This window comes from Sinohyriopsis cumingii, chromosome 9, assembly GCF_028554795.1.
Source record: "Sinohyriopsis cumingii isolate HCF-2022 chromosome 9, ASM2855479v2, whole genome shotgun sequence".
Classification (NCBI taxonomy): Eukaryota; Metazoa; Mollusca; class Bivalvia; order Unionida; family Unionidae; genus Sinohyriopsis; species Sinohyriopsis cumingii.
The window spans coordinates 9,060,856-9,087,553 of NC_142969.1; the positions used below are offsets into that span (position 1 = coordinate 9,060,856).

Below are 26,698 nucleotides of genomic sequence, written 5' to 3' on the forward strand. Positions count from 1 at the left end.
TCCTGTTTTGGAGTGTTAAAGGTAGAGAACTTTTGTATCCTGCAGTGTTTCCTTCACTAATTCTACTGGCTGTCATATATAGCCTATCTTGCACTAAGAAATGGCATCAAACCAACAATAAGAAAAGTGTGCAGGGTAAGTAAGCTGCATGACCATTTTGTGAACTCAGGTTTCCTCCAGTTCTGTTGTGGTGTTTTTGAAATGCTGTCAAACAACATTCTCTGATTTCTTCTCTGAAGAACAGATTCCCATCTACAGACAATTAGAAGATTGTCATTCAACTTTGTCTTCAATTCATCTTTCAAGAGGGGCAAAGTTGCAGGTTCTGGTTCAAGCAATCAGATGCTGTCTCAGGCACATGAAGACCTTCTATATTGCCTAACAGTAGTTTTTTTCTTAAGGTGGGAATACAAGACATACCACTGAAGCACTGACCTTGTGTCTCAAATGGGTTATTCATGCTCAGAGAGGGGCCCAGAGTGGCCAAGTGGTCTAAAGCGCTCACCGTTATGGATCACTGCCATCTCACTTCTGTCTGCGTGGGTTCGTGACTCGGGCTCGGCTAATGTGGGTATGTGAGAAAGCTTGCCGGTAGCTTCTCGTGGGTCGATGGTTCTTTCCAGGGTTTTCCCGGGTTCTTCCTCCATCATTAATACTGGTTGCCATGTATAGCCTATCTTGTGCTAAAAAATGGCGTTAAACCATATGACAACAACAACAACAACATACTCAGATCAGGTACACCTTCTAAAAAACTTTTCTGATGAAATTCAAGAAATTTTGTTAAGTCTTGCATTTGAAAACAATGTCTCCTTTTGAGACAACTTGGAGTCAGTTTGGCTGGTATGTGCAGTCTTTCTGTCTGTACGATAGGACATCTCAAAGGTGAGAGATGAATTTTGTCAGGCCTTTGGTGGCTGCCCCTATGGTTACTTTCATGACAGCACAGTCTTCATTCTGGGCATGAGGTTTATAGCTTTAGCTATATTTGGCTGGGAAACTTGTATCAGTAGGGTAACAACCATCAGCAGAACCCAACAGAGGTCAGATTGCACGATATCAATTTCATACTTTTCTGGTTGTGCAGCATTCACATTAGAACAACAACAAAAAACTGATCCTTTTTTCAAGAGTAAAGTCTTGTGGTCCCTGAGTGGTAACAGTGATAGAGGTTGGACACAGTTGTCTTTCTGCCTCTTGCGCCGTATAGTATTCAATGGAGAAAGATTTTTAGTAAATAATGTTTCTCTAAAAATATTTATTGATCACATTACTGTCAATGTCCCTCTTTCCCTAGTGTGCAAGGGGAGATAATTTAGAGGTTACATCCTTTTATTTTTTGTCACTTTTTCAGAAGAGTTAGATTCAAAATATAGCATTTTTTTTTCCTAATGCATATGTATCTTGGTATTTATTTGAAACAATAATTTCTTTTTTGCAATTAATCTAGTTTAAACTTGTTTTATATTACCATTGTATCTTACAGGTGTGTTAACTGTGTGTACTGCGGTTCAACAGATCCAGGATATGGCTGTGATTGGCAGAATAACTACACTGAGTGTGGGCCCTGTTCAAGCAAACTGTCATGTCTGGTGTGTAAGAGGTCATACAAAGAAGAGGAACTTTTGATACAATGTTTGCAGTGTGACAGGTTAGTTGCTTGTTTTTCCCACACCCATATGATAAAACATGATATATGTATTGTTTTTCTATCAGTGTCTGACAGAATGTTGAAGTTCTCAGTGTTATATCTTTTTTACCCCTTGCCTTCAAAGAAAAGGTGGGAATTGCGTGTTCTGGAATTTCACACATGTTGTGGGGTTTAATGCCATTTTTCAGCACGCGATAGGCTATACATGGCGGCCAGTATTATTGGTGGAGGAAGAACCTGGTAAAGCACCGGAAAGAACCACCAACCCACGAGAAGCTACTGGCAAGCTTTCTCACATACCCACATTGGCTGAATCCTAGACTCGAACCGCCGCAGACAGAGGTGAGATGGCAGTGATCCGTAACGAAGAGCGCTTTAGACCACTCAGCCACTCGGGGCCTCCTATCCCCATTTAAGGTTGCAATGTTTATGCATGGTTAGAGTAGTTTACAAAATCAGGACCATGCAAACAATGTTTATGCATGGTTAGAGTAGTTTACAAAATCAGTACCATGCAAACAATGTTTATGCATGGTTAGAGTAGTTTACAAAATCAGTACCATGCAAACAACGTTTATGCATGGTTAGAGTAGTTTACAAAATCAGTACCATGCAAACAATGTTTATGCATGGTTAGAGTAGTTGACAAAATCAGTACCATGCAAACAACGTTTATGCATGGTTAGAGTAGTTGACAAAATCAGTACCATGCAAACAATGTTTATGCATGGTTAGAGTAGTATACAAAATCAGTACCATGCAAACAATGTTTTATTAATAGTATCATTGAAGACTTTGTTTTCCATATTATCAAAAGACATTTCACACTTTGGTGTCACACAAAGGACTTGAAGCAGTGGTCAGTCTTTTGTTAAAGTAGCATTTAGGTTGGCAGAAATAATAGTTTTCATCTTGAGATGCAGAAATCTGAAGATATGTACATAATTAATAAGAAAAACTAAATTAGAATCATACCAAACTATTGATGCTTACAATCTTGATAACATTTAGATTTGGTAAGACTTTGAACTTTATTCCCTTTTTCTGACTTCTGATTTCTGAAATTTTCTTTTCAAACTCACATGGCTGTAAGGCAATTTTCTTGTCAAACTCACATGGCTGTAAGGCTGTTTTCTTTTCACACTCACATTACTTTAAGGCAGTTTTCTTGTCAAACTCTCATGGCTTGTTACCACTATGGAGGTCACAAGTCTGCTTTGATCAAATTTGGACTGTATTTTATATCATCTTGGATGAGATCTAATGAGGTAATCTTACATCTGAATGGCTGAGCTTTTAACCATTCTGGGGTCCATAGTCCAGCGCTTGTAATCATTCTGGGATCTATATTTCTGAGCTTGTAATCATTGTGGGTTCGATTTTGATCAAACTTGGAACATGAGCTTATCTGATCAGATTTTGATCAAACTTGGAACATGAGCTTATCTGATTAGATTTTGATCAAACTTGGAAAATGAGCTTATCTGATTAGATTTTGATCAAACTTGGAACATGAGCTCATACTATCAAAATCTTGGATAAATTTGATAAAGAGCAAGAGTCTTGAATATTGATGAGGCTGTCCTGATTTTGTATGGCTAAAAATGTCACCATTTTGGAAACTATTTCTATTTCAGTTTTAAGGAAATTTGATAAATTGACTTAAGTTCTCAAGATCTTAGACAGGTACGATATGGATGAAGTGATCTTGTATCATATTGGCTGAGCTCATCATTCTTGTCATTGCTTTAGTGACTACTTCAGATCAGATGTGTATCAGACTTAATACACTTGTATTGTGAAGATATCCAATAAACTGTATTATGAACAGGATCTGATATAAAGTTTGGGAGTCCCATTACCTTGGATTTGTTCATGCAATACTACATTAGCCTGCCTAATAAAATGGCAAATCGTTCAGTTGTGCAAGTCAGCTGAACATTATTGGGCCCACTTGGTCTCTTCTTTTGTGCTCAACGTATCTTCATTAATATTTGAACATTTTGTTTGTTTTGAATTTCAAGATGGCTTCATGCAGTGTGTGATGGGATAAAGAATGAAGATGATGCAGAGAGGGCAGCAGACTTTGGATACCATTGTCTGTACTGTCGTCCAAAAACTGGACAACCAGGACCATGTAAGTGTTTTAGTTAGTCTCAAATGTGTTAAGCCACTTTTTGTATTACCCTTCTTCTAGAACTGGTTAGTGGTTAGTTTTTAGGATTTACTTTGCATGCTTGCATGTCCATCCAAGCTGTCCGAACTGTAATTGTTTGTAACAAACATATGCAAGTCAAAGCAATAGTGCACGTCTGTAACATGGGATGAATGCGTGTTTCACACTGAAACACGTTCTTTGTGTCCCACTGTTAGGGTTTGCTTCTAATTATCTGAAAAATATTGGTTTGTTCTTACTTGAAGTTTTATTTCATGTTTAAATAAACACTGCATTGCAACACATTTGAATAGTTATTCAAACGTAAACTTACAGAAATGTATTACAGGTGAGTACATTTCTACTTGTCTTTTAGGATATCAAACTTTTATTCTTTACCTCTGGTTCCCAACCTTTGTTGCTATGACCCTAAATTGGCCAACTACAGGACCTTCCAACCCTTAGGCTACTACTTTTCAGCATTAAAAAGCAGATAAAATTTTGGTCTGATGCTCATGAACTTAATAAATGACAGATTAGAATCTGTTCTCATTCTTTTTTGTGGAATGTACTAAGACCAATATATCCATTCTGTTTCATTACCTAATTATTTTGGTTCAACTTCCATTGTGCTGTTAGTTCAACTTCCATTATACTGTTAGTTCAACTTCCATACTGTTTCCATTATATATCGGCTAATGTGGGTATGAGAGAAAGCTTGCCGGTAGCTTTTTGTGGGTTGGTGGTTCATTTTATGGTTTTCTCGGGTTCTTCCTCCACCATTAATATTGGCCGCCATGTATAGCCTATCTTGTGCTGAAAAGTGGCATTAAACCCCATTAAAACAACAACAACTTCATTGTACTGTTAGTTCAACTTCCTTTTGTACTGTTAGTTCAACTTCCTTTGTACTGTTAGTTCAACTTCGTTAAACTGTTGGTTCAGCTCCCCATACTGTTCAACTTCCATTAAACGTTAGTTCAACTCTCATTGTACTGATCTAATTCCATTGTACTATTAGTTCAACTTCCATTGTACTATTAGTTCAACTTCAATTGTACTGTTCAAACATTTTACTGTTAGTTCAACTTCCATTGTACTGTTAGTTCAACTTACCTTATGCCTTTAATTATAGTACATTTTTCACCCTCTATAAGTCGATGCCTTCTTGCAGGAAAGTTGCCTTATAAGAGGCACAGATGTGAGTAACACTTACAAAGCATGAAAGGCATTGCTATTTTTTAAGTACTTAATATTTCATTTAAAAATTACAGGCATGTTATAGTGTGACCTGAAACAATCATATTTAAAATTATTTTAAGTAAGCATCGTTTTTGGTACAAAACAAACCTTGTCATTAAAATCATGGTATTTAGTATCTGGCTGTAACTAACAATATCCATCCATTTCATGTATGTACTGATATTAGATTTATCAGGTATGATCGAAGGACTATCCTTCTTTTCCATTAGTCAAATTGCTTTCAGTTTTCCTTCTAGACTGAGAATTTCTGTTGATGTTGTGCACCTTTTGTAAGAACTTATGCCTGCATTGACACTGTATAGTTACTGCTTGAAATAAATGCATGAAATAAATACTCAAATTTTACATGGATTAAGTTAACTTGTCACATAATAGACTGGTTTTATTGTGACATCCTTTCTATTAAAGTTTGTAATGTGCGAGAGAAAAGCCACAGTTGCTAAGATAATTTTACTTCTAGTGACTAGACAGCATGCTGTCTTAAGCTGAATAATTCATCTTGATTATTAATGCTGGTAATAATAGTAGTTTCCATGGCTGTAGGGATAATTCGGTTACTTAGCTCTTTGTATGGATTAAAGTTACTTTATTGGTTTGTTGAAATAAATGTGTTTGTCTTGAATTTAGAAACCAACAAATATTTGTGATTTCTTCCTGTAAACCTTATTATAGGGCCAATCATGGGGAGGAAATTTGATAGTTTTGCATCCATATGCTGGCCATATTGGAGGGGTTGCTGTACTAAATGGGTACTTTTGAACAAAAATGTTAGTGCTAAAACAGGTGGATGTTGGTAAGGGTGCCTTTTTAAGAGGGGGATCACTGTAGTGCTGTTAAACGTTTTTATACTGTTAATTCAGCTTGCATTGTCATTAGTTCAGCTTGCATTATGCTATTAGTTAAGCATTATACTGTTAGTTAACTTGCATTATGCTATTAGTTAAGCATTGTACAATTAGTTAACTTGCATTATGTTACTAGTTACCTTGAATTCTAACCGCTCCGGTGGCCTAGTGATTAGAGCATTGGCCTCGAATTTGGGAGGTCGTGGGTTTGATTCTTGGCCAAGTCATACCAAAGACATACAAAAAAGATACTAATAGCTGCCTCGCTTGGCACTCAGCAGAGGTTTGTGTTAGGCCTGGTGTCAGGATAATGTGACTGGGTTGGGCATCATGCTACATGTCTGCAGCATGATGCCCCAGTGCTAGACATCACAATAAACTGCCACACTGCAGACAACATAGCAATATAACTGAAAAATTGTTAAAGCCATGTTAAAAATCCAAATCACACACACACACACACACACCTTAAATTCTGCTATTAGTTAACTTGATTATACAATTAGTTCAGTTTGCATGAAACAATTCAACTTGTATTTTGCTATATGTTCAAATTGCCTTAAACTGTACAGCTTGCATAACTTATCAGTTCAACTTGTATTAAACCATTAGATATCACTATTAATAAACAGTTTCTAAAATTTTAGTAAACATCTTTTAGTGAGTTTACTTATTACATTTCAGTACCACCTCCACCACCACCACCACCTCCACCACCACCGCCACCACCACCACCACCACCACCAAAGGAAGAGGAAATAAGAGTACCCACGCCACCTATTCTAAGCTTACCCCCACCTCCAAAAGAATCTGGTAAGTTTTTGAGACAGACTGAAACTTTTTTCTAGATCAATCCATAATTCAGGATTTACAGGTCTGGTGGTACATTAAAACGATCGCAAGAAATGATTGCCCAAATGTCTTCTCTCCTAAACTACTATTGACAATCTGGAGAATTATACAATAATGATCTAAGACAATGTGCTCTACAATAAAACATTCACAGTAGTTATTTCCATGAAGTCTCATTATCAGATAAATGGCATTAAAAGTGTTATTTGACATTTTTGTACAAGTCCTGCATATTTATAGTTTAGAAATTGTTAATCAAACATGCTGGTATCAGTTAACAAAAAGGGAAAAGAAAAATATCAAAACATGTACAGCAGTAAAAGTTATCAATTTTATTTAATGAAAGCACTTTGTCCAAATCAGTTATTTTTAATTATCATGATGTGCGGTTTATATTTTTTTAAAATTTGACCCAGTACATTTAGGACTTTATCTTCATCTTCCTTTCTTTTGTATTTTATAAAAAATTTGGACATCTTTACCTTTTATCTTTTCTTATAGTTTCATATTTGTGCTCATTTCGAAAGAAGTAAAAAATTCTTCAAAATCTTTTAGGAATTCTTTATATTTGATCATATTGTCTGAAGCGCATAATAATAATAATAATAATGATAATGATAATAATAATAATGATAATAATAATATTAATGATGATGATGATAACTGAACATTATTTTAGATGCAGGGCAGTTTTATGAAGGATCAGGTCATACTTTTCTTTCCAATAACAGAGATTATTATTGCCCAAATTCACGCTGGTTTAACAACGTACATGTTTATACTTTTACAGCCAATAAAAATTAATAATATTAATGATGATGATGATAACTGAACATTATTTTAGATGCAGGGCAGTTTTATGAAGGATCAGGTCATACTTTTCTTTCCAATAACAGAGATTATTATTGCCCAAATTCACGCTGGTTTAACAACGTACATGTTTATACTTTTACAGCCAATAAAAATGTAGCAATTTACAGATCTCTTGGAGTCCCCAAGTGGTCTAAAGCACTCATTGTTATGGATCACTGCCATCTCACCTCTGTCTGCGTGTGTTCAAGTCTTGGACTTGGCAAATGTGGGACATGAGAAAGCTTGCCAGGAGCTTCTCGTTGGTCAGTGGTTCTTTCTGGGGTTTTCCCAGGTTCTTCCTCCACCATTTATGCTGGCCGTCATTTGTAGCCTATCTTGTGCTGAAAAATGGCGTTAAACCCTACAACAACAACAACAAAAGATATCTCAGTTTATTTTCATTATGTAATCTACAGGTATATAGGACATGAATAAGAGGCAAAAATGTTTGATAGACCAGAAATTTTCAGTTTTTCAGTTCTTTTGTTGCTTATTCTCATTCAGCAATTAGATGTCTAGGCAAAGCATCATTACCTCCACACCCCTACCCTCCTTGTTTGAACATGTGTGGGTTTCCATGCCCCAAAATCCTGGGGGATTGATCAAATTTCTAAAGTCATTGCAGACATATCAACCCTAGTCATACAACGTAAAACATTCACCCTGACATTTATATTGTTTTTGGTCAATATCTTACTTTCAAATAAATGGCATTGTATAGTGTATTCCCAGGTTGACTGACGGGGAAACTTGAGGCCAAATTTTCAGCAATATCTCACCGTTTTGGCAGCCTTTATTGATACATTACCAGAGATTAAAGTTTAATTACCAATGTGGCAAAACCTATCATCTAAGGAACACAAGGCTGTAAGGATAATTCGCTTGAGTCAAACTATACTTACTCTGATGTCTTTTTCCTGATTGAATAAAATTCTGACACAAGCAAGTGGATGCGTTCAAGTCAGTTGAAGTTGGATTATATTTCTTTAAGGAAACAAAGACAAATACTAATCTTCATTAAAGAAATGTCTGCCTCCTTTAACCAACATTCCTCGTCTATCATCACATTTCAACCGAATAAAATATGTCAGCAGAACTCGAAAAGACAACCACTTACATGTGTCAGAATTTGATTCCTTAGAAAAAAGAGTAAGCATATAACATAAATATCAAGATGGATGTCAAACATTGTAGGACTCCTATCACTCCAACTTGTATTCCAGAGATTGAAGTATTTTTTTAAACATTACTTACTATTGCTTTCATGTCCAGTCAGAATTACTGTTGGCACCACCACCGCTCTGGTGGCCTAGTGGTTAGAGCATCCATCTTGGAAGCGGGAGGTTGTAGGTTCGATCCACGGCCAAGTCATACCAAAGACTTACAAAAATGGTACAACAGGCTGCATTGCTTGGCACTCAGCATTAATAGGTTAGTGTTAGGACTGGTCGGCCTGTTGTCAGAATAATGTGACTGGGCGGGACATCATGCTACATGTCTGGGGCATGATGCCCCAGTGCTGGACATCACTATAAACTACCACACTGCAGACATCATAGTGGTATGACTGAAAAATTGTTAAAGCTACGTTAAAAATCCTAATCACACACACACACATACGCACACTGTTGGTACCAAATAGGAAAGGTGCTTTGATGTTTGTAAATACTACTACATGTATACAGAAAAGACACCCTTCTTCAGAATGGCACAGGAATAATAAAATCATTAGACTCATTTGTGGATTCTTTTGCAGAACCACCAAGACTTTATTTCATAGACGGAGTGTATCTATCTGCGGCGGGTCGACAGCAGATTGACAGCATTAAAATGGAGGCCCCCAAAATAAAAAGAAATCGACGATGGGGGAAGAAGCCTCAGGGCTGGGATGAACAGAAAGAAGAGTTACACAGAAAAATGATGGAGGTAGAAGCAGAAAGGCGTGCGTCTGTAAGTGCTGAAGGAACAAGTCAGGAAGGTACATCTTCATCAGTACCAATGATGAGGCTTCTATCTGCCAGTTCTGTAGATGAAGAAGATAAAGACAAGGGTATGTTATCTGAAGGTTCTCTGTGGTCACATTATTGATATTGCAAAAGTCCACATATATTGAAATTTTCATAGACTTTCACAAATTTGCTAGCCTTCATATTTAACACCTTTAACAATGCAGACCAGTAAAGCATTCCAGGAACAATAACTACTCAATTGTGCAGACTAGTATTCCAGTCCAACATACATTTCATGTTTTGATAATCTATTCTTTGATTGATAAATGTCAGGGGTACCTCATTAGTGAATAATTATTTGTAGTATGATTCATTTGCTTACAATTGGATGCCTTTGGACTTTAAGGTAGTTTGTTAACAAGAAGGGGGCAGGGGTCCGATCTGTAAATGTAAATCTTCAAAGGCCGTGAAGTATGCCAAAAATGGTGTCCATTTTTGGATGATGAGTCTGAATTGTTTGGGGACAAAATAATTAAAAATATGGGACTTCTGATCTTTTAAATATACAAGAAGAAGAAAAGGAATGTTTACAGCCAGAATGGCTTGTTAGCAGTAGTTACGAAGTTATTTGAAGGACTGTAACTCATGAATGTGTACTACACTTGAACTTTTTCAGTGGACTAAATCTACACAGATCGTAATGTTCAAATACTTTATGAATGAGTAGACCCAGCATACACATCTTGAATACCTCTTCAGTATTTTAAGAAAATTTTTAGTGACTGTAATTTCAGAAACATTATGTTACATGTTTGTGCAGGTAAAACTACCTGCATTTCATTGATGATACAGGTAGATGATTTGCTGACCAAAGAACTATCTTGGACTTTAAAAAAAAAATTATTATCTGTAATATCAAAGCACATGTTTTTATTCACATTGATCTCCATGAAAAAGAACATAAAACCCTGTGTATCTAATTTTTTTAACACCAGTAGAAATATTGTTAACCACATGTGGCTCTCCCTAAAATGTGACATAACATTGTATTTATTCGTGCCATGATTTGTAAGACACTGGATCAAAAACAAACCAAATATTACTCATTAAGTGCTTCAATTAAATTTTTAATTTAATACGTTGAAATTTTGCTTTTAATTTACCTGCATAATCACTTGTATGAGAGTAAACTTGTATATGGGCATATTTTCATACACCTGAATTTGTCTTCTTTACAATGGTACCATGTATTCCTATCCAACCATGCATAGTTTTTTCCTATAAAAGGTATAAAATCATTTTAATTACATCTTCAGAAGCTGAGGAAAGTAAGGCAAAAGATGATGCATTCAGTCAAATCCTGTTAACATTAGATGAGGAATCACGGCAGAGACTTGAGGCTGAAGCTCTCAGGAGGCTAGCTGAGGAGAAAAGAAAGAGAAATAGACGAGATCCAGCCAAGATTGGTAGGGTGCTAATTTCTGTGGGCCTGAATTGCATCTCTTAGTCGACAGTGCTATCAGTAGGGTGCTAAATCCTGTGGGCCTGAAATGTGTCTCTTAGTCAACAGTGCTATCTAGGGTGCTAAATCCTGTGGGCCTGAAATGTGTCTCTTAGTCGACAGTGCTATCTAGGGTGCTAAATCCTGTGGGCCAGAAATATGTCTCTTAGTCGACAGTGCTATAGGTAGGGTGCTAAATCCTGTGGGCCTGAAATGTATCTCTTAGTCGACAGTGCTATAGGTAGGGTGCTAAATCCTGTGGGCCTGAAATGTGTCTCTTAGTCAACAGTGCTAACGATAGGGTGCTAAATCCTGTGGGCCTGAAATGTGTCTCTTAGTCGACAGTGCTATCTAGGGTGCTAAATCCTGTGGGCCTGAAATGTGCCTTTTAGTCAACAATGCTGTAGGTAGCATTCAAAATTTTATGGGCCTGAATTGTGTCTCTTAAGTCAATAGTGCTGTAAAGGAGGCAGTCCTAGATATTTTAGTCCATCCGCACATGAAAAACCTTGCAGTGTCTGTATCAATATCGTCCCTCTGTATAGCACATTTTCAACTGCTTTGATATCCTTTGTAGCCAGAGAATTCCAAATTGGTGTTGCCTATTCCAAGTTGGGTCTAATAATTGATTTGTAGATTGCATATTCCATGTACGGTCTGATAGTCGATTTGTAGAAGTGTGGCAGTATTTCTTTATCAATGACTTCAGATGTTCTGTAGTTGATCTACCATTTTGTTATCTTTATTCACAACTTCATTTGCATGGTTTTTTAGAACTTGAGCTTCTTGTGAAATACAACTCCTAAATTCGTTTGTTTTCAGTAAGAACTGCATCATTTTTTTATTTTCTCAAAAAGTATTCTTTGTTTTCATTTCTGTTGCCAATATGTAAGATGTTATATTTTGTTGGATTGAACATTGATTGCTAATTTTGTGACCATTCATTTTGTTAGTACATTGTGACCTGTGAGAGCAATAATTTTCTTATTGCTGCATAATATAGTGGGTAAATCATTGATAAATGGAAGAAATAACATGGTTCAAATGGTACTTTTCAATTGAATTCCACTCGTTTATGTCCCTTTTAAGACACTCTTTTGGAATTCTGTTTGTTTGTTTGGTTGTTTTTTTTTTTGTTGTTTCTATCAAGTTTGAAGGTTGCCAGTTTATCGTAACTCATTGCTTTAATCTAGACAAGAATCTTTCCAGAGATTTCACACCATAAATTGTTATCAGATGCATTTTATAGCCCAGCCTCATATAGTAATCCTTGTGTCTATCCATCCAACTTGCACACAATATGAGAAACATCGAGTATCGAAGCTTGTGATGAATTGCCATGAAACTTGGTAAGGAAGATGTGTACGTCCCCAGATCACTTTGCTAACACAAATTTTAACGTTTTATTATCATCACTACCTTGTAGTACTGAATGTATACATATTGACAAATCAATACAAGTTTTATGCCTGTCTGATGTCCAGAATGTCCACTATGGTGGCCATCTTGAATAATCTTAACACTACTCCACCTGATTGGATGGTCATATTGAAATAGGGTTTTCACAAGAAAACTTTTTATGATATCTACTTGGTCCTTGATGAAAATGTTTGCCAATTTTTCATCCAGTATGGCTACTATGGCAGCAGTCTTGAAATTCGTATCACCACTCCTCCTGAATGGATGGCCTTATTGACAAGGGTTTTACCCAAAGATTTCTGTTAAAGTCTTGTTGGACCTGAATGAAAGTGGTTCCGATTATGTAGGCACAATTGCCAGTTAGATAACCTTGATATCACTAAAAAATATTAGAGATGGTTTCAACACAGCAGTTAAAAAGAAGAAACAGTCTTTTCTTGGATTCCTGGAAATCCTTTTCAGACAATAGAATATCAGTAGGAACTATGATTTAGTTTTTGTATTCTAAATTTTGCAGTGTGATACTCTAACAACATGTCAACAATGTACATATTTTGACTTTTGAAGTGATAGATACCAGTATTTATCAGCCCAAGAAAAGTTACATTTATTGGGGTTGCATCCTGAACACCATTTAATTTTATACAGGTGAAGCCTATCCACCATTACTAAAAATTAAAAAAAAGATTTAAACAACTTTAGCTAAAATTTAATCTTATCAGCAGAATTTTTCCAACATTTATGGAAAGCATCAAGGCATAAAGATCTTTTAGATGTGGAGAAATGACTTAAAGAATGGAGAAATGTATATATAAAAAATAGGAAAACATGGAAACAGCTGTTATAACTTACTGCAACACCATTGGAAGAATACATAAATGACCCTACTGCCCTATAAATTTCTTGTATTTAGTAATTAAGGGACATCAACCAGATAATTGATCTCAGGTCAGTTTTGGTCTCTTGTTTGTTGATAGATTGCTTGATCATATAACTGATTTTAATGTGTTTCAGGTGTTGGGGGATTCATTGTTAAGCCTAGAAATCGTCCTCAGGTAAAACGCCAGACATCGTCAGCTGAAGGTGATGGAAGGGGAGAAAGCACAGAGGTCAAAATTGAAGGTAATTTTTTATCAGCCAATCTATACTGGCATGAATGATTTCATACATGTATTTATCCATGCTTAATGTTGCAGATCCACTTGTGTCACTGCATCAGTAGATCCAGTCAAAAGATCTGACATTACTTCACTGATGGCAACTTAAAGCCAATTGCTTATTAAAAAGTCCAGATTTTCCCCAAGCACAAGGCAGCCAATCATAACCAGGGATATGATGACATGTGTGACTTTCTGATGTCATTAGATTGATCACTTATATTTATGTCAGGCAGCTATTTTGCATACCTTAGTAGTCTGTGGGACAAGTTTTGTCTATGCAGTCATGCAGTCCTGTTTTCCAGTCACACAGGAGTTGCACCTAAGAGAAATTTTCACAGTAGAGAAATAAGACATGATCTCATGTCCTGAGTGAAGAGATCTTGTTCAATGAGATTGATAGATATAATGATGTTTGCCAAGGTGATTTTTCAGCTCACCAGTTCCACAGTAACTAGTGTGTATTCTCAGTTCAGTCAGAATACAGTTTAGAATTTTAATAGTTCCATGTAATTACCTGCCAAGCATCTGGCTGTTGCTTTATTCCTAAAAAATAACAGCTATTTTACTGCATTATTTGCCTAGGTGGTTATTTACCATAGATTTTGGAAGTTGTCTCTCTAGCGAGATGCTCATCAGTTTTACATCAACTGATTGGGAGTGTGTGCTGCCTGGAAAAGAATTATGACAATGTACCAGATTGGCAGTTCACTAGGGAAACTTAAAATGGTTTCTGAAAATATAAAAGGTTTTATTTTGTTTGTGTTTTGTAAGGATAGTGATCATATTTGTTTTTCTGGTATCAACATTCACTGAATTCCTTGGGTGTAGTGAACCCCTTGCCATTCAGGTTCCAGCTTCAACAGCTGCTCCACCCCCTCCTGAAATCAGTTAAGAGTGATAAACAAAAAATGTGTGTTCCCTATACAATAATTTGTCCTTATTAGCTTTAAACTAAACTAAATGTAATAAAATAGCAATAATGTAAAATTGTACCAGTGAAATCGTATCATTTCTTGTGTTATATAAGAGTAATAATGGTACAATGACAGACTTTATTGTGAAGATAACTGTATATGTGTTTGTATTTTTATTATCCTAGGTGAGGGCCAGACTGCTGAAGGGCAAGATGAAGAAAAGAAGAAAGTCAAGCGCCGAGGTTTTAAAAGGAAAAGTGTACTATTGGACAGCTTTCCAGCATATATGCAGGTACTCAGGCAGTTCATATATTAGCATTATGCAAACCTCCTTTATGAGGAAATTACTTGTGTTTTAAGATACTGTGAAATAAATTAGGGAGAAAATACTGTGAAATAAATTAGGGAGATAATACTGTGAAATAAATTAGAGAGAAAATACTGTGAAATAAATTAGGGAGAAAATACTGTAAAATAAATTAGGGTAGAGAAAACCTGTATTATTTTTGCTGAGTTTTGACTAATAATATATTTCTGCTAATTGAGACTCATTTGATTCGGCAGACAAAATGATATACAGAAGATAAAAACTACTTTTAAGATTTCCTTAAAGTGTTGTGAATTGAAAGTAATTCCTTCTGTTTCTGTTGCATATTTTGTAAATCCTGGTACTGAATTTAGTATTCTCCAATACTGTAGGAAAAGAAAGCTGGCAAAGTCGATTTCTGTGCACAGCTGTCCTGTACAACTAGCAATTAGTGTGCTGTAAACATATGTAACAAGCTACGTATTTACAAAGGAAATAAAAAATCTGAATTTCCATAAATTTTTCCTAGCTGAGCTATTGGGCCAATACTTAAATTTTCTATTATAAAAAACCATGAATGGAAAGTAGAAAAGAGATTTGAATTCCAGAGTACTATTAGAATCTACAGCTCCAATTAGATTAATGTAGCCTTGATTATAGGCCATGTTAGATAAGGAAAATTTGGTCAAGAAACAGATATATATCTTGGTTTTTTTTCCCATTGATTTAGCAAACAGATTCTAATGTGGATATCTCCATGGACAGTTTCCTATTTATTTATTTATTTATTGTATTTGAAAAAGAAAAATGATCATTTTAAAAGAAAGTCAATGCTCCAATCCACCAGTATGTTCAGTACTCTGATTTGTATATGCTTGTCATAGAGTGGAGCATATCATGTATTGATGCTGTCTGCCAGTCCTTGTTGTCTGTTTTGTTTTTGCACAGTAGGTATAGTTCTCAACCATCTACCATTACCAAACTTTGTGAATATGTTGCTTATGGAGGAAGAAAGAAACCTTTTTATTTTTAGGTCAGAAGTCAAGGCCTCAGGTACTGAAAGAAGAAAAACTGTTTTCATACAATAACTTGACTTGTATACCAGTTAACATAATCATATTTGTAAATGGCTTACACTTGAGAGATAAAAGAAACTTGCTGACTTTGTGGTCTAAATAGGTCATATATTGAGGTTACAGAGATTATCATCTTTATTCCCTAGTTTGACCAAATTGTATGGATGCCTTGCATTTGAGACACAGAAGTCTCTGTTCATTTTGGTGTTGACAGGTCAAAAGTCAAGATGACAGGAACCAAATGAAGAAAAACCAATTTCCACAAGACAACTAAAGTTCTTAACTGCAAGCTCTGTAGATAGCTTGCATTGAGATATAGAAGACCCCTATTGATATTGGAATTTATAAGGTCAGACCTGAAAGTCAGAGGTACTCTGAGAACAAAAATGGTTTCCACAAAATGATGCAAGCACTGTGTCACAAAACATGATGATCTGAATGACTTGCGTCTAAGATGAGAAATGCAGTTATTGGTTAAAATTCAAGATCACCAAGACTGAAAAAAGAACGGTTTCCAAGAAAAACTTGAACTATTGGGTGTGATGTTTATTGTTGTTTTATTCTATCATTTTTTGGTTTGAAGCATACATAACTTGGCAAAAGTTGCTAGTGTTAAATATGAATTACCCTTAGATCCATCCCTTTGACAGCACTTTTATGAAGATAAATTCTGTGGAGTCTTGGACTAGATGGTTCCATACATGCAAATAATGACTTTGTCCTCATACATTTTGATTCTTGTTCTGGATTTTTTTTCAGGAGGCCTTCTTTGGCAAGTCATTGCTTGAAAAGTCAAAAGAAACGCTTCAGCAAGGTGTTCTGGTTGGCACTGGGTCAGACCATTCTTCACCAGCAAGTCCTGAGAAGTTACTGTTGGAGGTCAAGAATGAAAGTGAGATTGACATCAAATCAACTCCAGTTACACAAGAGTTGTCAAAAGAACAACCATCATCAACACAGCCACAGGATGTACCAGCTGAGCCAACTCCTGGGACATCAGCATCAGTTCCACTAGCTGGACTGTCTGGCCTACCAGATGACCAAGATGTGGACATGTCTCATCTGGGTAAAACTGTTCTTATGTTTCTCTTTCTCCCTCTCATTCTCTCGCCCACAGGTCTCTGATTTAAATGAGATTATGCATTTCACCCTATGCATATTCTCAGTGTTCATTCTAAAAACGTAAAGTGGGAGATCCAAGAGTCCCTATCAGTCATTTAAGGAAATATGAGGGTCGCAAATATTTTTATTGGTTTCATGTTTTCTCAAGAAAATTAATCACATTTCATTATCAGCCTTTCCTACCATTTACTTTCCATAAAGAAATGAATCCCGCATGCTTGAGTAATGATCCGCTTAAAAATTGTACTCTACATTTTTTTCTCCATCCTGTTAAGATATTTTGGAAATAAATGTTGCAGTGTCTTGTACCATTGCAGAAGATTATCTTTTCTGTATGTAACGCTCTAACGGCATAGTGGTTGGAGTGTCCATCTTGGATGCAGACGGTTGTGGGTTTGAACCCCGGCCAAGTCATATCAAAGACTTATAAAAATGGTACGTACAGCTGCCTCGCTTGGTGCTCAGCATTAAGAGCTTAGTGTTGGGACTGGTCGGCCTGGTGACAGAATGATGTGATTGGGTGTGACATCATGCTACATGTCTGCAGCATGATGCCCCAGTGCTGGACATCACTATAAATGGCCACACTGCAGACATTTTAGCGATATGACTGAATTTTTTTAAAAGCAACGTTAAAAATCCAAATCACACACACAACTACACACTATCTTCTCAATGACATTTTCAATCATTGATCATGAACCATGTGCTCTCAGTTTGTGCCCAAGCTAATTGGAATCAATAAAATATTTCTCTCAGTCAGTAAATTGTTTATACTTCTTTGGTAAGGAGTGCACCCTATTTAGTAGGGCAACTTGCAGTCCATTTGATTTAGTCCAGAATCAACTATAGTGACCTTAATTTTTATTTTTTTGGGGTCTTTTTATGCATGAGATGATGACAACCTCCCAGTCACCAATGATGGAAAAATCAGTGCAGTGGGACATCCCAAAATCATCACTGTTCCCATTCTGTTGAGTCTGATTTCTTTATATGTATTGTACTGTCATCGTACTCTTGTGAATAAATCATTTCTCACCTGTTGTGTAGCATTCTTTCTCTCTCTCTCTCTCTCTCTCTCTCTCTCTCTCTCTCTGTAAAGAACCATTAGTTTACACTGCTTGTCTGTATTTCAGATGAGGGTACTCTGAAAGATTTGGACATTGATGATCTCAGTACACTGCCCCATGAAGAGGATCTCTTCAAAATGATAGAAAATGAACTAAAAGAATCGGATGGTAAGATTATATACCTTAATGTTGCTCTATGCAGCATACTGTGAATCTGACATTGCCTGACATTGAGTCGGCAGATCTGACTTTGTATTTACTGTGCAGACACTTAAGTTCAGATTTGATAGTGATTACCAAACTTATTAACAGACAAACGGACCACTCCAGTGACCTATCTGGTTAGAGCATCTGCCCGAGATGCAGGAGTTTGCGGATTTGAGCCCCGGCCGAGTCATACCAGAGACTTATAATAATGGTTCTAGTTTATACCTCGCTTAGTACACAGCATTAAGAGTTTAGTGTTAGGACTGGTCAGCCTGGTGTCTGGATAATATGACTGGGTGGGACTTGACAAATGCCTGCAGCATGATGCTCTAGTGCTGGACATCACAATCAACTGCCACACTGCAGACTTCTTACCAATATGAATCAAATTGTTAAAGCTATGTTTAGAATCCAAAAGCATATGTACACAAACACAGATGTATTAATGTTTGCACATTATTGAATTCAAGATTGTTGACTGTGGGTAGCTTATTCCATGAAAGACTAATTTGCAGAATTTTATAACAAGCAAAAAATTGAGTTTGTGGGTGCACTTAAATTGATTATATTCATGAAGTTTTACTAGACATCTCAAATTTTCATCCTGAGATTGAAATTTTTAAAATAAGTAATACTTGGTTAGCAGCAGTGGACTTAAAAGCATTACTGGCCATGGACCAGAAGAGTGCTTGAAGGATTGTGATGAAGCTCTACGCACATCTTATGGTCTATTTGGTCCTAAATGAGAAGTAACACCCTTTGCATTTGTCAAATTTGCAAAGATTACAGTAGTTAGGAAATGATGGGTAACTATTTTAGGAAATTATAGTTTGAATTTCATCGTTAAACAATATTGTAGTATTTTTCATTCATTGTTTTCTCTTATAACATAACTTGTATACAAAGTGTTAGCGAAAATAGTTCTTATAATCTATGTTTGTGGTCTTTGAAAGTTGGAAAAGTCTTTGAATTTATCATTCAGAATTCTGTATGAACACCGTTTTATCTTGGGCTCAAAGTCATTAATTGAAAATTTGCATTTAAATTTTAGGTAAACTTTTTCCCATTTGCAAATATTTCCTAAAGCCCCTGATAGAGTCTCATCATCCAGACTAATAATTTTGGAGCTAAGGCAATTCATTTTGTGATGCCTTTATAACCTTTAACCAAGGTCAGAAAACTCGTATATTTCATAAACCCCTTGATGGATTTTCTTTATTCCTGGGACGAATAATAATGAAACTAACACAATTCATTCTGTAGCATGCACACTTGCCCCACTGACCTAGGGGTCAAGGTCAGTCACATAATTTTTTTAAGGTTTTGGTTGTAGTTTTTTCATTTGCTTGTAATTCCTAAAAGCCTTGATGGATTTTGTACTTGGGTTGAATCATATGAAATTGAGATCATTCATTCTGCAATATGCTTACTCTTCCCTTTGACCTTTGACCTTTGAAGAGCTCATTTTGCGACATTACTTGGGTAACAAGCTTGACAAGCAAGACCTGGCCTTCATGTTGCTGAAACCTGGTTGAAACACTGCAACTTCAGCAGTCATGTCAATGATTTCAAAGCTTTGTGGTAAAATTTAGTGTAAATTATTTTTGAAGCCATGTAGGTGGTGGTGGTGGGGTCATCACTGAAAATAAACAGGTGATACATTAGGTTCCCTGATATAATTGTTTTTATGGGATTGCATTTTAAGATTTTTTTATAAATATTTTGAGTACTGTATGGTGTTATATCTTATAGGGAAGACATTGTTAAAAAAGAATACAGGTTGATTGGAATATAAGCTCTAATACACTGAAAGCTGGAAAATACTGGTTGTGCTGGCAATTCCTAATATAACATAGAGATCTTGGATGGAAAGGTTTTAATCATTTGTACAGGGAAGGGCTTGTGAATCTAGTGAGGGAAAGGATGGTAGTACATTTATTAGGAATGGATGCACTGGAACTAAAAGAAAAATTTGACTGTATTTTAAGGATATTATATTTTTACATTGTCTCTTCTATTTTATGGCTCTTTTACAGATTTTGACCTTGTATCATGTAGTACTGCAAGTTTACATTCTTTTTGGAAAGCTTTATCTTCTGACATTTTTTTTGTGGGCAGTTTTTTATCTTAATATTTTAGAACATTTATTCAGCAACATGTGGCCAGTATTATACTGACTACATCTAAACTTGCAGTAGAACAGTTAACAACAGTACCACAGCAATATGTGGCCAGTATTAAAACAACAGTACCACAGCAACATGTGGCCAGTATTATAACAACAGTACCACAGCAATATGTGGCCAGTATTATAACAACAGTACCACAGCAATATGTGGCCAGTATTATAACAACAGTACCACAGCAATATGTGGCCAGTATTATAACAACAGTACCACTGCAACATGTGGCCAGTATTATAACAACAGTACCACTGCAACATGTGGCCAGTATTATAACAACAGTACCACTGCAACATGTGGCCAGTATTATAACAACAGTACCACTGCAACATGTGGCCAGTATTATAACAACAATACCACTGCAAAAATGTATGTCAGTCAGTCAGATTTCCTTTCCAAATCAGATCACGCACTTGATTTATCTTGTGATATTTTTTGTGGGAGACTATTTAGTACAGAAGTCATCATTTTTGGTTGGTTGGTTTAGTTGTAGTGGTATAGTTACATGACAAATCAGATTTAATATATTGTAATACTTTTGTTTTAATCTTTTCTCAGATTTGCCAATGGACCATGAGGATGGTAAGGAGGGTCAGTCTGGGTCCACTGATGCAAAGGATGAGCTACTCGACCTTCCAAACATCGATGAGAAAAATCTTGATCCAGAAACCATGAGCATGCTAGAAGGTTAGAATTCTGTTTGTGAATCTTTTAATTCAATTAAGCAAAAAAAATTATTTTACATGTATTGTGTTGGGGAGTACAACCATTCAAACTTCCCATGCTTATTTTTAACTCAAAGCTGTCTGCCACATATTTTGAAGCCAGACAAGTGATCTCTCCATGCCTAGAATTGATGCTGAATACCATTCATGCCTCAGTTACTCCTACCTTCTGTGCCAGGAAGCTTGCTCATTTTTGGAGACCTAGGAAAATCATTTTCCACTTGAGTCAATTATTTGCTTTAACTCCATCTTAAAGTACACAGTTTAATTGCCTGCCCAGAAGTCTATAGTACACATCATTTCAAAGTTTTGGGACACAACCTGCTATATAAATTATGTCTATATAAACTCTGTGAAGCAGTTATTCTATACCAACAGACCATTGATGTTATTATTTTAGACACTTGTGTGTTTCAACAATCAAAACATGTTCAGACACAGCCTCAACTCATTTTAGACACTTGTGTTTTTCAACAATCAAAACATGTTCAGACACAAACTCAGCTTAACTTATTCCTTGAACACAGTACTGGGTTCAAAATCTCAACTTACCCCATCCAAGCATTATGAAAGAGATAGTTCCCAACATCCAAAATGGCTAGCCTTGACACAGTTACTGTCGTGGACTTCTGGTATTCCCAGCACCAACTGCAAAGAACAAATGTCTTCAATCAGTACCAGCCTACCATTGACAGTATGGACAGACACAGCCCCAGTTGCATCATAACATGGCATTGGCTATGGTGATGCTTCAGTTCCAGATGCCTCTTTCCATTCCTAGATCACTAGCAATTCAAGCAGGGATCAGTGGACAGCTCTGGTACAATCAGGTGGCAGCTATGGTAACATTCCAATCATTCCTGAACCGTCACTGATTTGAGCTGGGAACTTTGAACAGTTCTGGCTCTGTTACCATCACCAGCTTTGTCACAAGCTGGCACCATCAGTGGCAACATTCCAGTCCCTGTTGCTAGTAAATCAGTGATCATACCAAGATTACAGTGTCCCAATTTGGCAGGATCCTCAGTCTTGTTCACTGCTTCTCAGCTTCATCATATTCATTCCAGAATGTGTCTCTATCACCCAGTTCTTCTGTGTTCGACAATTCACACTCATAAACAGAGTCTTTCCTACATGATACAGCAATGTCCAGAGAGGACTTGGCTTTCTGTGCATCAATCAAAGAAGTTTTCCAGTTTCTGCTCTAGCAATATCATTGGCAATATACAGGTTTCCACATTTATTGATCAGTGGGTAAAAAATGTCTAGCTGATATTCAAACAGATCCTTCAGTCTGGTCAAACTCCTATTACACAGATAGAATCCAAGTGTCAGCAGTCCTTTCTTTTCACTGTAGCAACTCCAGTGAGACTTGTATGCCTGTTCTTTAAATAGAGGTCCCAACCATCAGTAGAGATGTTGCAGGCTAGAGAATGTTGAGGTCTTCATCACTTCATATGGGACAGGGGTCTTTCTCAGCACAACAACTTATTCATAATATTGCAGTAGGATCTATCCATGGTTATATTTCAGTATTTGGAATACAGGTTAGCCTCTCCCATTGATAATACTTCTGGTCATGCTGAGGAGTCAGAATAATGATGGCATGTGTTCTTAACTGAGTAATACACACTTGCCAGATACATAACAGCATCAGTGAGTTAAAACGTTTGGAAAAAACATCAGACCTGTGATTATGTGCTTATACAAGGGAAGTTAATATACTGGCCATCAAAGAAACAAACTTTGCACAGGTCAACATCCTAGAGCTGAGTCCTTGTTTGAGACGTGAAACCTCAAAATCAGGATGGACAAAAACATCCTCAGAGCACGACAAACAGGAAAACTGTCTTATTAGCCCATTTCTCAGGGAAGAAAACAGTTTTCAAGGACCATTGATGATAAAAAATCATTTCTGTCCCAGCTCTATGCCCCTTCAGCTTTCTTACAATGAGAAATGATGCCATGCTCACATGGCACTTTTCACACATCCAGGTTGGGGACATATTCAAGTACATCACATGCTTCAAACCATTCAAACAGGTAGGCTCACAAACCGTGTCATTAAAAATGGAGAAACGAAGATGGGTTCTCAGCAATATTCAGGAGGGTGATTACTCATTTAGGGATATGTTATATCAGTTCAGGGCCCTCCCTTTTGGTCTGAACACCTGGTTCTTCATGAGAAGTATGGATATGGTTGTGTTGTACTTAAGAGTCACATGACATATAAAGTACCTGGATGACATTCTGCAAAAACAGCACCTAGAAAGTTGTATTCTAGCACAAGATGAGAAATCCCTTGTTTCACTTTGACTTCACCTTAGATTCATTGTCAGAGAGGGGATATTATTCATCATAACATTTAATCGCTTGGCTATGGAGTTAAAAATGCTTGTGAACATATTCTCTTTCCCACAAGAACATATTTTAAAATCATCCAGACTGTCTATTGTTCCCTCAAACAATCACTGATCAGCCTAGATATTTCTTCACCTATTGGGTCCCTGCAATGCACAGTGGGTCCTATCTTGAGTTCTCTGTTTATGAGGCCATTGCAAATTATTTTTTATCCGAGTGATGACTGCAGCTTAGCCCACTGGATCCAGTTTTGGGACACTTGAGGTTCCATGAGAAAATGGAGAAATTGTAAAAAATGGAGCATTTTTTTTTTTCTTACAGTTTTGAATAAGAGTTTTTATGTGGACAGGGGTAGGGACAAAGGTACTTCAGCACATTACGACTGGTACATTTATGTTTGCATTATAAACAACAATGTACTTAACTAGAATCCAGTCAATAAGAATAATTTGAAAACAAATAGTGCAGAGATGAAGAGGTACAGAAATATGAAGATAATTCAAGAGAACTAATGTTTATGCATATTGTTTCATCCAAAATTATTTTAAGAATAGCATCTGGATTGGAAGGAAAGATTAACAGTATCTTTTCATTGGATCATCGTTGTTCTGACTGTATACAGGCTTATAGAATGATGCAGTATATTTATGTAGGTTTGTTACTTTTAATTTGATCAATTATGAACTGGCTGTATACAGGAATGTGTAGGCTTATAGAATGATGCAGTATGTTTATGTAAGTTTGTTACTTTTAATTTGATCAATTATGAACTGGCTGTATACAGGAATGTGTAGGCTTATAGAATGATGCAGTATGTTTATGTAAGTTTGTTACTTTTAATTTGATCAATTATGAACTGGCTGTATACAGGAATGTGTAGGCTTATAGAATGATGCAGTATGTTTATGTAAGTTTGTTACTTTTAATTTGATCAATTATGAACTGGCTGTATACAGGAATGTGTAGGCTTATAGAATGATGCAGTATGTTTATGTAAGTTTGTTACTTTTAATTTGATCAATTATGAACTGGCTGTATACAGGAATGTGTAGGCTTATAGAATGATGCAGTATGTTTATGTAAGTTTGTTGCTTTTAATTTGATCAATTATGAACTGACTGTATACAGGAATGTGTAGGCTTATAGAATGATGCAGTATGTTTATGTAAGTTTGTTACTTTTAATTTGATCAATTATGAACTGACTGTATACAGGAATGTGTAGGCTTATAGAATGATGCAGTATGTTTATGTAAGTTTGTTACTTTTAATTTAATCAATTATGAACTGACTGTATACAGGAATGTGTAGGCTTATAGAATGATGCAGTATGTTTATGTAAGTTTGTTACTTTTAATTTGATCAATTATGAACTGACTGTATACAGGAATGTGTAGGCTTATAGAATGATGCAGTATGTTTATGTAAGTTTGTTACTTTTAATTTGATCAATTATGAACTGGCTGTATACAGGAATGTGTAGGCTTATAGAATGATGCAGTATGTTTATGTAAGTTTGTTACTTTTAATTTGATCAATTATGAACTGACTGTATACAGGAATGTGTAGGCTTATAGAATGATGCAGTATGTTTATGTAAGTTTGTTACTTTTAATTTGATCAATTATGAACTGGCTGTATACAGGAATGTGTAGGCTTATAGAATGATGCAGTATGTTTATGTAAGTTTGTTACTTTTAATTTGATCAATTATGAACTGACTGTATACAGGAATGTGTAGGCTTATAGAATGATGCAGTATGTTTATGTAAGTTTGTTACTTTTAATTTGATCAATTATGAACTGGCTGTATACAGGAATGTGTAGGCTTATAGAATGATGCAGTATGTTTATGTAAGTTTGTTACTTTTAATTTGATCAATTATGAACTGGCTGTATACAGGAATGTGTAGGCTTATAGAATGATGCAGTATGTTTATGTAAGTTTGTTACTTTTAATTTGATCAATTATGAACTGGCTGTATACAGGAATGTGTAGGCTTATAGAATGATGCAGTATGTTTATGTAAGTTTGTTACTTTTAATTTGATCAATTATGAACTGACTGTAATAGTTATCAGAGTTCTTCCAAATTAGTTTCATGTAAGTTTTTTGCAGAATAGAGTACTTATTCTTTTTTTAAGTAAAAGGGAACATTAGTGACCCTTATCCAGTGGTTGAGTTAAGGAGTGTCTTCTGCAAGAAAAGGACCATGGATGTCAGTAGTGGTCATTTTTAACTGCCCACATGTCTGTAGTTGTTATTACATCACAGTACCTTCATTGACATCACAATATTACTCAGTGTGCCATCACTAGTAGCAATACAAGCACTAGGTTGAAACTGAATGAAATATTTTAAATTTTTGATTTGAAGATTGCAAGAATAGCAGTGATTTTGGCAGTACCACTACAGTTACCTTCAAGTTTCTTTCCACAAGTCGCAGTTATTTAAATCAACTCAAAAGAGATGAGCATGTTCCAATTAGGTCTTCATTGTTAACACTTTCTTTTCACACAAAAAGACTATACTTTCTCATTACAGGCTTGGCCCAAATGGACAGTAAGATGGTAGAGGACATATTTAAAGGTGTTCTTCAGGAAAATGAGGCACAAGGAGATTCTTCTCAGCCAGGTAAATCATAACATTTTGGTTGTTATTTTTTGTAAATTTAATTAACAAGGTATAATTATGACATGAAATTTGTATGTGTTTATCCTTTATGTTCAAACTTCTTTTATTAATTATTGTTAGATGCATTTATGTTAGTTCTACACCCTTACAGCCACATAAGGTGACTGTGACCTATATTTTGTTTTACTAACAAAGGTTAAGTATTTGTGTTTAGCTCCTGACCACATGGATTCTTCCATGCTTTAGATCTCCAATCCAATGCAGAAGGTCCATTCTAACCAGTGCATTTGGAAGTGGAATAAATATGTTTTTTTCGTTAATGGCAAGCTGTCCATGTTAATGTCTTTACATTGTATACTATCATGGTTACCTTCCACTTAATATGGTTTAAGAACATGTCAGCACAATAATGGCTGCTTAGTGCTGATTAAAAGTTGTGAAGAAGTCATAGTA

The 26,698-nt window shown here is 36.0% G+C and overlaps 1 protein-coding gene across 1 annotated transcript in view; it reads left to right on the forward strand.

Annotated features, from left to right (window-relative positions):
- Window positions 1-26,698, forward strand: part of LOC149791251 (uncharacterized) — a 226,430-nt gene that overhangs the window by 54,474 nt on the left and 145,258 nt on the right. The window contains exons 22-32 of the mRNA XM_089969727.1: window positions 1,487-1,651; window positions 3,676-3,788; window positions 6,599-6,727; window positions 9,375-9,668; window positions 10,884-11,033; window positions 13,502-13,609; window positions 14,747-14,853; window positions 16,704-17,010; window positions 18,203-18,304; window positions 21,085-21,213; window positions 26,156-26,245. Coding sequence (XP_089825853.1) covers window positions 1,487-1,651; window positions 3,676-3,788; window positions 6,599-6,727; window positions 9,375-9,668; window positions 10,884-11,033; window positions 13,502-13,609; window positions 14,747-14,853; window positions 16,704-17,010; window positions 18,203-18,304; window positions 21,085-21,213; window positions 26,156-26,245 — 1,694 coding nt within the window. The remainder of the gene's footprint in view (window positions 1-1,486; window positions 1,652-3,675; window positions 3,789-6,598; window positions 6,728-9,374; window positions 9,669-10,883; window positions 11,034-13,501; window positions 13,610-14,746; window positions 14,854-16,703; window positions 17,011-18,202; window positions 18,305-21,084; window positions 21,214-26,155; window positions 26,246-26,698) is intronic.